Source organism: Jaculus jaculus, chromosome 11 (assembly GCF_020740685.1).
Source record: "Jaculus jaculus isolate mJacJac1 chromosome 11, mJacJac1.mat.Y.cur, whole genome shotgun sequence".
Taxonomy (NCBI): domain Eukaryota; kingdom Metazoa; phylum Chordata; class Mammalia; order Rodentia; family Dipodidae; genus Jaculus; species Jaculus jaculus.
The window spans coordinates 22,531,050-22,543,492 of NC_059112.1; the positions used below are offsets into that span (position 1 = coordinate 22,531,050).

The following is a 12,443-nucleotide window of genomic DNA, read 5'->3' on the forward strand; positions in this document are numbered from 1 at the left end:
AAAACAATTTATGGAAAAGTAACCTATGAATCATATAATCTTCACACTCACTGCCATTCTCCTTTAAGTTTTTTAAGATATTTACATTTACTTATTTGCAAGCAGAGAGAAGCGGGTCAAAAGAAGAGACAAAATACGGGTACGCCAGGGCCTCTAGCAAAACAAAACTCCAGATGCACGCACCACTTATGTGCATCTGGCCTTAAGTGGGTATTGGGGAATAGAACCCTGGTCGTTAGGCTTTGCAGGCAAGTGCCTTAGTCACTGAGCCATCTGTCCAGCCCTCCCCCACTCCCTGTTTGACCTATTAGTTTAAAATGCCCTCTGCTGCTACCACAGGGAAGCAGCAAATTTGAACTACACCCCCGTAAATTCAGTGCGTCACCCCCATTTGAAGTCTGTTTTCCATGTTTGTGGTGTCTCTAACCTAAAGCTTCCATTTCAGTAACATGACCACCTCGCTTGAGTCGAGAAAGTTCTTTCTAACCTGGATAATCTCACAAGCAGGCTAATAAAAGTTGCTGGAAAATATGAAATACTTTATAACATTCAGCCTTTATTACCTTCACGTACAAACTATGTAACTAGCAATTGAAAGAAGAATTCTGTCAGAATAATTTAATAATGAAATTTTATATAAAAACATATTAACAGTTTGCTCCCTTAATAGTTTAACATGCATGTAAATTCTAAATTTTCCTGAACATACTTAAATAAGCTTTATGCAGAACTAAACTGATCCCAACCCTTCAGTAGCTAGTCATGACTGTGTATGCTTTCAGGGAAGCCCTGTATATAAAAATAAATTAACAGTTTGCTACCTTAATAGTTTAACGTGCCTATAAATTCTAATTTTTCCTGAACATATGCTAAATAAGCTTTATGCAGAAGTAAACTGATCCCAGCCCTTAAGTAGCTCACTGTGACTGCCCATCCTTTCAGAGAAGCCTTTTGGGTATCTCATTTTAAAGAGAAGATACCCTGTGGATTCAAGTCAGTCTGATAAGTTCTCCATTATGATAACACAAAGGATAAACAGGTGGGGAAAATAAGAGGAAATGATCTACCCACATGGATAATTAAAGGTCGAATCAATTGGTTATGGGATGGATAATAAATTTTAAAACCAGTTCACTGCTCAACAGTATGTTTTCTAGAGCATGTGATCAAGTGGATGCAAGACCCTTGCTGTTGTTTGGGTTGAAAGATTGGTCCTCAGTGGTCCTGTTAGAAGCCTTCAAGGGTGAGCCTCGGGGGTAGGCTTTAGGTCTTGGGAGACATGTCCTCAAGGAGGACTGGGTGGCCCTGGCCCTTCTTCAGTCTCGTTTTGCTCCATGGCTCACAAGGAAGTTTGGTTCCAGCACGTGTCTCCACACTCATGTCCTGTGTGTCACAGGGCCCAAAGCAAAGACAGTCTCCAAAGCTACAGGTGAAAATAAAGTTACGTCTGTAAGTGCCATCTCGAATGTTTTGTTATAGCAGTGAAAAAAGGGACTCAGTGCCCACGAGTGCCCCGGCGTGCCGGGGTGATGAGAAGCAATAAGGGGAGTTGGGCCAGGTATCCAAGGGGCCACGGGTCATCATGGACTAATTCTTCCGTCCCTGCCCCTGTTCAACAATGTCACCTGCCTTCCCACTGCTCCTTATGCTTTTATTCTGGAGTAGTTCAGGTGCTTCCTGTAATTTATCATGAACTTACTACCCAGCTGCCCCCACCCCCACTAGGCTACATGACTTGAAGTAGTGATTCTTAACTCATTACCCAGACAGCCCTGCGTACCTGAGCAATAAGGGGTTTTGGTTTGGTTTTGGTTTTTCATGGTAGGATCTCACTCTAGCCCAGGCTGACCTGGAAGTCACTGTGTAGTGTCAGGGTGGCCTCGAACTCATGGAGATCCTCCTACCTCTGCCTCTGCTGGGATTAAAGGCATGTGCCATCACTCTCTGCTGAAATAAGGTATTATTAAAAATCACCATATGAAAACCCAAGCATAGTGAAGGGAGTGGCCCAAAGACACTCCTCTTTAAAATGATAGAGCCAAAAAAAAAATCCAGACATAAGGCTCCAAAACCATGGTAATTCGCCCTGTGATTTTTCATCTACAGAGGGAGAAAGGTTTATCAGCTAGTATTTCTTTTCATGCTTTGCTTTATATCATGGCATCCTAAGGTAGCACAGTATGTATTTCGTGACCCCTGTTATGTTCCCCTCATGGCATGTATACAATAATGGAATTAGTTCTCATTTTTTCTCCAAGTGGGTTCACTGATGAGTAGATTGGACTGTTTTTCCTAAGAAACTGACACCCTCTTGGTTACTGTCATAGAGAACACAGTTATAACGCAGACCCCCAGATTCAAATCCGACCTCCACTAGGATCGTCTCTGGACCTTCTGGTCTTGATTTCATCATCTGCAGCACAAGTAACAGTCCTTCCTTCTGATGAAAGAGCATCTGGAGATTAAATGACAGTCCCTAAAGAACCCAGGAAACGCACGGCCTTTGATAAATACATCTACTGCTGCTTAATACATACATCCAATTTCAAAACCTAGAACTCCAGTCGTCACGTAATCACAGCCCGGGGATGTTAGGACTCTAATGCTTTGTGAAAACAGTTATAGACAGATTACCCCTGGGTTCTGTTACGTGAGTTGTGATGAACACATCCTTGGAAATGTCAAGTAACTTGGCCCTTGATGTCTGAGCTTCCTGAAAGGAAGGTGTGATCAAGTCATGGTCCTTTATAAGATCCCCCCAGGTCACCTCTTATATTTGGTATAAAACAGGCCACCTTGGTGTTCAAGAGTTCCAACCTGCCCCACTTAGTTCACCTACTTTCTCCACTCTATTCCTGCAACTCCTCGGGAGGTTCCAGACCCTTCCTGGTTCTTTCACACTCACAGACACTAACATATTCTCCCACTTAACTCCATCCATCTTCTCCGCACACTCTTCCGCACTCAACCCCCGGCATGGTTTTCAGGGCTCATGTCTGACGTCAGTTCCTCGGAAACAGTTAATCTCCTCTGTCCATTCATCGAGTACTTCGGCTACCACCACGGTCAGTGTTCATGCGTGGACTTACCCGTAGGACTGGGAGAGCCCAGGGAAAGGAGAGATAAAGGCACATGTTTGACAGGACACCTGCAGCATCTCTCACTGTGGTGCCTGAGCCCGTCAAGGCCATGGTGGGTAGTTGTGGCTTCCTGGAATCAGAATTGCATTTTATTCACTCTGACATTCTCAGTCCCTCACATGGGATAAGGTGCGGAATGGGACCAAAAGGCTTGTTTTTTTTTTTTTTTTTGGTTTTTTTTTTTAAAGATTTTATTTTTATTTATTAGAGACAGAGAGAAGGAGAGGGAGAGAGAGAGAGAATGGACATGCCAGGTCCTCTAGACATTGCAAACAAACTCCAGACGCATGTGCCACTATGTGCATCTGGCTTACGTGGGACCTGGAGAATAGAACTGGGGTCCTTAGGCTTCTCAGGCATGTGCCTTAACCACTAAGCCATTTCTCTAGCCCTTTATTTTTATTTTTTTTTATTTCAGGGAGAGAAATAAAGAGTAGCAGATGGGCGGGGTGGGGGCGGGGAGGATTAGTGCATCAGAGCCTCAGCCACTGAAATCGAACTCCCGACGCTTGCGCCACCTAGTGGGCACGTGCAGCCTTGCGCTTGCCTCACCCTTGTGCCTCTGGCTTAAGCGGGATCTGGGGAGTCCAACGTGGATCCTTAGGCTTCGCATGCACGCGCCTTAACCACTAAGCTATCACTCCAGCCCCCAAAGACTTGTTGAATGAGATAGCATCTTGACCCTTACCACAAGATGGCTGTATCACGCTAAGACCATGAATACTAAGAGCAGCTACCTAGCTTCCAAAGAGAAGACGCATACAAAGTCAAGTCCATATGTCACCAAGCGCACAGGGATGTGGTTTGATGTGGTGTCACGGTACAATGAGATGCGTGGTGTCTGGCTGGCTTCCTGACGGTGCTGTGACAGGGCCGTGCTCAGGTAGGAGCACCCGCGGACCCCTTGACATCAGCGTGCCCCGTCGGACGCCCGCAGCTCTCCACTGCCGTGACAAACACAAGTAAAACTGCTCGAGAAACCGGATAAACTAGATCACTTTGGGCATGGGGGAAGAGCCCTCCGCCCTCCAGAAGACATTGTGAAACTGGGGTGGGGGGACAGCCTCGTGTCAAAATGTGGGTAAGAGACAGGTATGCTACTGGCATTCGTTGTGAGAACCAGAGATTTCCCACGGCGTTGGGCGCTTTTCACAATAAAGGCTTGCAGTACACACACACACACACACACACACACACACACACGGCAGTGTCCCTCCATTACTATCAGTGAGAAAACTCAATCCCACTTGACCTATAGAGTTGGGGGGCTGGAGAGATGGCTTAGCGGTTAAGCGCTTGCCTGTGAAGCCTAAGGACCCCGGTTCGAGGCTCGGTTCCCCAGGTCCCACGTTAGCCAGATGCACAAGGGGGCGCACGCGTCTGGAGTTCGTTTGCAGAGGCTGGAAGTCCTGGCGTGCCCATTCTCTCTCTCTCCCTCCATCTGTCTTTCTCTCTGTGTCTGTCGCTCTCAAATAAATAGATAAATAAATAGATAAATAAATAAATAAATAAATAAATAAAGAGAGTTGGGGCGGGGGAGGAGGGCGGTATAGCTCAGGGGTAGAGAATTTGAGACTTAGTTTACATCAAATTTTCCAGCTGCACAATCCTGGTGCGAATCAAAGAAAAATCAAGCTTCTCTTTGTTCGGAAGATGTGCATCGCCCGCAGCAATGTAACTGGGCTTGAACTGCTGCGCTAATAACCCTGCACCCACCGGGAACTGGCGCTGGGTCCTACATCATTCTGACCTAAGGCATCAGCGGCTGAGTCCCGGGTTACGTTGCCCAACCTGTAACACTTTCTAGTAGGTTATCTGCCTTTTATTTCTCTTTGTATTTATTCATTAGAGCATTTCACTGGTTTCTTTTTTAAAATACTTTTTAAATTTATTTGAGAGAGACAGAAAAGAGACAATGGGCACACTAGGGCCCCCTGACACTGCAAGCATACTCCAGACAATTCCACCACTTCGTGCAGGTGGGTTTACATGGGCACTGGGGAATCGAACCCAGGCCACCAGGGATTGCAAGAAAGCACCCTTAACCGCTGAGCCATCTCTCCTGCCCACTTTCTGTTCAATTATGGATATACCACTACCTATGCGTTTTATTTTTGGTGATTAAAGAGATAACATATGCTAACAAAAGCACCCAAGAGACCTTATCAGCCTTTCAAAAGGCCAGACTTCCTGCTTTTGAAAACTCCAGTGGAGTTTGGAACCCAGCAAACTCAGGACTCTCAAAATAGAGCAGGGTGTGACGGTGTGTGCCTGAAATTGCAGCGGGATGATGTAAGTTCCAGGACCACGTCAACACACAGTGACACCCTGGGGGCTGCACACAGAGATCTCTAAAGTAAGCAACCTCCTCTGCTGCTGTCACAAGCTCTGGTAATGAAAATGCTTCCTTTGACTTCAAAATATGAAGTGTGGACTGGAGAGATGGCTTAGCGGTTAAGGTATTGCCTGCAAAGCCAAAGGACCCAGGTCCGATTCCCCAGTTCCCACGTGAGCCAGATGCACAAGGTGGAGCACATGTCTGCAGTTCGTCTGCAGTGGCTGGAGGCCCTGGAGTGCCCATATTCTCTCTCTCTCTCCTTCTCTGTCAAATAAATAAATAAAAATAAATATTTTTAAAATATATGAAATGTGTGATAAAGACAGTCCCTATCATTGACTACCAAAAAATTATCACTAAGGGTACAAAACAAAGAACTTTGATTTAAAACCTCAAAACAGAGAATTTTATTTTTTTTCTACCCCAGCAGGATATATGCCCAAATAGGGAATCGACAGACATCGAATTCAGCGGCACTTGAAATAAGTAATATTAGATGATTATACCAATAGCTGGGCTTTGAATTCCACAGTTATTATTAACACAAAAATACAGTGTGACTACTAAATAATTAGTATTGTCAATGGGGCAGATACATTAAATTACAAATCTTTACATTTGTACATAACTCATTTTACAAATAAATGTTTTAAGACCTAATTGTCCAACTTTCACTTAAACACTAAACATCGCTGAACAAAAAGTCTACAATAAATATTCCCTCAGGCGGGTAGAGGAAGTGATTTTACATAGAATCTATGTTATAATGAATGCCTAAATATATATTTAAAACTTTAAACTCCCCCTGTGGTTACTGAATCCCTTGTATTCTGAAAGGAAAAGCTAATGTTTTAAACAAAATTTAGTCATTAATTTAAAATGCAAATGTTTTCATGATACTAATATTACACATGTTACTCCCAAAATTATAAATAGGTGGTTCGCTGCCCCCTTAACTTGACTTAATAGTTAATTCTAAGTGAACATTTACAATTACAATTAGGTGTATTTCCTTCTCTATTTATGTACATTGTTTGTAATTCAGTCAACACATGAAAAGGAACATGCAGCTGTTTTCAAAGCAGTATTAGCTGAAGTGTCCAATAAAATATTTTCAGCCAATCTGTAACTGGGAAATCAAACTGCCACACATTTTGAATAAAAGTTTCCTCGGGTGAAGCGTCATCTTCATTATACTTGCAGAGCCCACCCTTCTGTGGCTACAGCTGAGGACCTCCAACCCGGAAGGTGCTTTATCTTTCTAGCATTTTCTTCTGTGACCATAATGGGCTACCAGAGAAATCTCCTCGGAAGTGTGGCCAAGGTAGCAAGATTCCCAGTGTCTGCCACTTCGGGGCACGGCTGGACTCACTGCCGGCCGCGGTCGGTCAGCTGGAACTGAAGTCTGGGCAGGTCTTCCCAGGCAGCGGGGGCTCCTGCTGAAGGGGGTATGCGAAATATTGGGGTGATACCAGGAAACCGGACGGCTGAGTCAGGTGGATGGTGTGGCCGGTGGTGTAAGGTGGCGGTGAGGAGGGTGCCAGGCACCCTGGCTCAGCCCTGGCAAAGGAGAACCTCCGGACAGAGCCACCCGTGGAACTGGAGCTGGTGGCCGTGCTGGATTGCCTGGAAGGAGCCCTGAGGCTGGCGGAAGTCAAGATCATGGGCAAGGTCTCTGTCTGATAGCTGCGGAGCGAGAAGCGGATGGGCTGCTGTGAGGGCTCCTTGGGTCGCAAACAGGTGCAGCAGTAGATGGCCACTAAGGAGCCCAGGATGATGAAAGCGATGAAGATGGAGCCGACGATGAGGAAGGGGACGTAGACGGGCTCTAAAAGGCAAAAACAGAGGTGCACACATAGGTGCTGGGTAAAACTCCCGTCTTGGCTTGGGCATCTTAGGGGTGGGAGGTGACCTGTGACAGGCTCATGACTACCGCTGCTGTCAGCTCAACTTTTCAGAGCTTGTCACTGGTAACCTCTAAAGTGCACACGGTGATGCTGGAATGTTCTTATACCCATGGCAGGGAGAAAGCAAACCGATACCATACTCGGTTAGCAATTAGCCAGCCCAGTGTACATCTGGAAAATGGGGTGGGGCGGGGGAGAAACACGCAATCCACCCTGGTGCTTATGCACTGGAGGAAAAGGGTGAGTTTGGTGGGGCATGGCTCTGGGTTTAAATCCAGGTTTTTAGGAGTTTTACCATAGTGTGACACTTACGCTCTGACCCGTTTCTTAGAATGACAACCCATCTCCTGTTCAAGAATCTTTAATTGAAGCAAAGAAAACTTATTAAATGAGACCTATTAAGTGAGACCCCAGGATTTTATGAAACTAGAAAGAGCAAATAGAAAGAAATCCATTGTGAGCCACAAGGTAACTTACTTTGTCTCCCACCGCATCGCCAACTGCCAGCTCTGTGTCTTTCCAGAAACAGCTGGGGCTGCCTACTCTAAGCGTCACACCTCCGTCTTCATTCCCACCCACAGCCAGGCAAGATCAGACTAAGCTGTGGCTAGAACCCCGGGTAGTTCTGGATGTTGGTGACCCCCAAACCTAGACTGAGAACATTCCTCAGACAGGGCAAACTCTAGTTTTCTTCCTTCTCTACAAGGCAGACACATGAGACCGACTTTGGAAGCAGCTCTCCCAGTTTCTACTCTGTCTCATGGAGAACCTTGTAGCTTCAACTTAGAAATTGCAGGCCAAAGACAGAACAAAACAAAACAACGCAACACAAACAGAATCACTGCATTGTAAGTCTGGCTTTCTTACTCTTTCTCTTGACTTCAGTCTCACAGAGATCCTGTGAGATGGACACCCTCTCCTTCCCCAGATGTGGAAATCTATCCGAGTTTTTTTTTTTTTAATTTTTTATTTATTTATTTGAGAGCGACAGACACAGAGAGAAAGACAGATAGAGGGAGAGAGAGAGAATGGGCGCGCCAGGGCTTCCAGCCTCTGCAAACGAACTCCAGACGCGTGCGCCCCCTTGTGCATCTGGCTAACGTGGGACCTGGGGAACCGAGCCTCGAACCGGGGTCCTTAGGCTTCACAGGCAAGCGCTTAACCGCTAAGCCATCTCTCCAGCCCCGAGTTTTTGACTCTTCCCCAAGACACAGCCAATGGGTCACAGTAACTATCAACCACTTGTGGGCTGCTAGGTGTAAATGCTTCAGAGTTCCACCCGTCCAATCCTCCCCCCACTCCCCGCTCCCATGAAGATAAGTAAAAGCATTCACCATGCACCTTGTTAGGTTTCATGGTGGCGCATGCCTTTAATCCCAGCACTCAGGAGGCTGAGGTAGGAGGATCGCCGTGAGTTTGAGGCCACCTTGAGACTACACAGTGAATTCCAGGTCAGACTGAGCTAAAGTGGGACCCTGCCTGGAAAAACCAACATAGCAATATGCCTGTTTGAGAATCAAGAAGTGGCCCAGACTAGTTAAGTAACTGGCCAGAGGTTAAGCTGTGGCAAGTGACAAAGCCACCATCCATCAGGGTTTGCCTAGATCCCAGTAAGTGGGGAGACTATGCCCTTTGACCTCAGAGCCCCCACAGGCTGGCTTACTGTGCCCAGAATCAGGTCCCCAAGTACAAAGTGCGAAGAGAAAACATGGGGAAAAGTGTGTTTTGCTGAGAGCCTAGAGTCCCCTTCCTGCACATCATTTGTCCAGAAACGACCTCCCAAATCCTCCAGACTGGAAATTGTGACCCCCGCAAAATTAAATCCCAGGAGAGTCTAACGGGGTGCTGAAAGACGATAGCGCTCTTTCCTCTGAGATGTCACGTCGTTTAGAGGAAGGGGTTAGGGTGCCATTAGCGTTTCCCATGAGCCCCAGGCCTCCACCCCACAGTGCAGGGGAGTCGCCCACTCTCAGCTCCGCAGCTTCTCCGGTTTCCTGGGCAGTAAAACCATCGCCTGGAGCTGTAAAAAGGTTTCCCTGATGTTCCGATTCAGGTGGAAAAAGTTTGTGTTTTCTTTTTTTTTTTCAAGGTGTAAATTTCCTCTGCTGGGGTCGTGATTTATTCAGCTCTTAAATGAGCAAGTGAGCGGAAATCTGACCCGTGTTTTCCGATGTGAGAATAGGGGGTGAGGAGGCCCCAAGCGACCCTCAGTTGCTATGTCTCCACTTCCAGGACCTGGGTGTTTTGAAAGGAGTGACAATAGGGGCTGGGCCCAAGTGAGCCGTTCAATGCAAAGAAAGGAAAGCAAGTCTGGAGATCGGAGCAACGGCTTAAAAATGCTAGCAATCATGAAGTGAGGGAGGGGGGGAATAGAGAAAAGGCGGGGGTGGAGAGGCTGGAGTTCCTTTGCTGTGTGAAGCCACAGATGGGCTTTGGACGAGAATAGTGTTCTGGCCATTGGCACTTCCTGCGCTCCCAAAGTGACCAGAGATCGCACTCGGCGCCCATGGATATCCCTTAGAACCCCTTAAACGAGCCTGGCGCAATGCCAGGGGCCCTTCTCTGGGGAGCTCCAGCTGGCCTCCCCAGAGCCCCCAGGTGCAACCGTTACAGGTCCCTAGCAAACTTTCCCTCGGGTCCCTTGAGGCGGGGAGCCAGGCTGCAAAGCCATCTATCTGCCCGGTACTGTGACGCCACCCCCGCCCGCCTCCCCACGCGCGCGCGCGCGGGCCGCCCGGGTCCCCCGCACTCACGCGCCGTGACGCCCGGGTGCTCGAGCTCGCCGCGGTCGTTGGTGCAGCCGCCCTGCTCCAGCCTGGCGTCGGCCGCCGCGCAGCAGTAGCGGAGCGCGCAGGAGCCGCAGCAGATGGTGGCGTCCAGCGTGTCGAAGTCTTCGGGGCACTGGAAGCCCTCGTGGTAGTTGCCCTGCAAGTCCACCCAGCCGTGGCAGTACTCCCCGGGGTGCTGCTGCTGCTGCTGCTGGGCGCCGGCGGGGAGCCAGCGGAGCCAGCCCATCAGGAGGAGGTAGCGCGCCAGCAGCGCGCCCATGGCCGCGGGGCGCCCAGGGACGGACGGGGACCGGCCGGGGAGAGAGAGAGAGAGAGAGAGAAAGATGCTCGCGGCTGGAGAGCCGAGGGCCCGCCGCGCGGGGACCGCTGCCGGGCCGCGAGGGTGTTAGCGGCGGCCGGGGAGGCGGCAGGGGCTGCTGCGCTTCGGGCTCGGCGGGCCGGACGTCAGCATGATGCGCGGGGGCGAGGTGACCAGGCTACCCGGTGCCAGGCTGTGGTCCAGGGCCGGGCTCATGACGCTCCCAGCTCCCGGGACAGTGCCGAGGTCCCCGGCCACTTCCCTCCCCACTCCTCGCGCTTGGTGGGGGGGGGGGGACGTCCCCACTGCACGGTCGTGTCACGGCCGACGTGTAGCTGTCTGTGGATCCCCCAAGAAAGAGTTAGTTCGCCCACGTGCGGGGTCCCTGGGATTAGCCTCCGTTTCCCGGACTGTCACCAGCGCCAAAAAATAAAAAAAGACAGCTCCCACCCCGGGTGGCCAAGTGCAAACTGCAAACTGCCTCTCCTGGTGGCTGACAGCTCGTCCTTTAAAAAGGCCGAGGAGGAGGAGGAGGAGACACGCGGGTCCGCCCTCCAGGGTTCATCACCGCGGGCGTGGCGCGCTGCGGGTCCCCGGCGCCACCTCCCACCGCCCCCACCCACCGCGCTCCCAGGCTGGGGGACTTGACTGCGAACCTGGGCTAGAGGGGACAGCCCCGAAAACCGCCCGCCCCCCCCAAACCAAACCTGTGACCGCGTCCATCCAGGCGCTCTGGGACGCGAGGGGACACGCTGCCTGGATATGTACGGGGTTTTATTTAAAAATAAAAATTTTAAGGGAGGGGAAAAAAAAAAAACTACAGGCGCGTCCAGGTCCAAGTTGGTGGCGACACCTGGCTTATGTTGCGCAGTCTCGGATTCATTCCTGGGCGCCGAGGAATGGGTGAGGACTCCGCGCGTTCGGATAACTTGATTTTTCAGGGTCACCAGCTTTTGCACGGAACTTGCCACCACCCCCATCCCCACCGCGCGCTCCCTGGGGGAGGAACCACGGGGTCACTCGCAGGACTTCAAAAGAGCAGCGCGCCCGCGTGTGCGCCCGCAAAGGAAAATCAAAGGCAAGGATCAGAATTAATGATAATCGAGCAGATCTGAACTTCTGTTCGTCCGGGCAAAGAAACACATTTATTTAAACGATGTGTCCCCTGGGTGCTGTTTTCAAGGGTACCGCTCCTGACGGCTGAGTATAAGAGCCTCGTGAAACGGGTGTGATGCGGAACCTGGGCTAAAGTCAGGCATTTATTTATTTTTATTGCACCCTGCACTTCCGTCGTTTATGGGCATGTGTGCGGGTACCTTTGTCATATCCCCCACCGATTCGTCAGGCGCGCTGAAGACTGGTGTCGACGGTGTCACCAATTTAGAGGTTGGCAGGGTGAGAGGAGGGGAAAAAAGGAATCGTGTGTCCCGGCACCATCAAGGTGCGGTGAGAGGAGCGTGGGTTTATTGGACCTGCAGCCTCGCCGTGGTCCCAGACGCTCCCAGAGAAAATTCCTTTAATGATGAATTAAACGATTTACTTTTTTTTTCCTACTATCTACATTAAAGATCATTTTGAGTAAAGACTGACTTCTGGTTTCCAATCTTAAATACTGAGGTTATCATTTAATTATAGGACCATAAAAGTAAACATCCAACAAGCTACATGTTGAGTAGAACTGCAAAAATATTAACTGTATTGCCCTCTTAAAAATAGACATTTCTTGGGTCAGTAATAAGTACAAGCTACTAAGTTTAAACCAAATGAAGTTTGGGCAAGCAAAGGAACAGTTTTTCTTGACTGGGAACTTAATTGAAGCACATAAAAAAAATGTTCGTAGATATTTATTATTACTGGATTTTTTTTAAAATGTGCTCACCAGACTTAATTTTTGTTGTTGTAGTCATTGTGTTTTAAATCTGTTTATTTAAGGAATGCTGTTAGGATTGCTAATATATCCTGAGTGGTTTC

The 12,443-nt window shown here is 48.8% G+C and overlaps 1 protein-coding gene across 1 annotated transcript; it reads right to left on the bottom strand.

The window, feature by feature from the left end:
• Positions 1-5,861: 5,861 nt before the first annotated feature.
• Shisa3 (shisa family member 3) lies at positions 5,862-10,525 on the bottom strand. Its single transcript, XM_004658673.2, has 2 exons — positions 10,139-10,525; positions 5,862-7,306 (listed from the first exon to the last, which is right to left on the bottom strand). Exons 1-2 carry the CDS (start codon positions 10,431-10,433, stop codon positions 6,867-6,869), a joined length of 735 nt encoding a protein of 244 aa, XP_004658730.1. The 5' UTR covers positions 10,434-10,525; the 3' UTR covers positions 5,862-6,866.
• Positions 10,526-12,443: the final 1,918 nt, after the last annotated feature.

What these genes read in the sequence shown, in the direction of transcription:
- Shisa3 (XM_004658673.2), bottom strand. Translation starts at nt 10,433, where the DNA reads ATGGGCGCGCTGCTGGCGCGCTACCTCCTCCTGATGGGCTGGCTCCGC. An exon ending in GCACCCGGGCGTCACGGCGC is followed by an intron (nt 7,307 to 10,138) that starts GTGAGTGCGGGG and finishes TTTGCCTTTTAG; the next exon opens with AGCCCGTCTACGTCCCCTTC.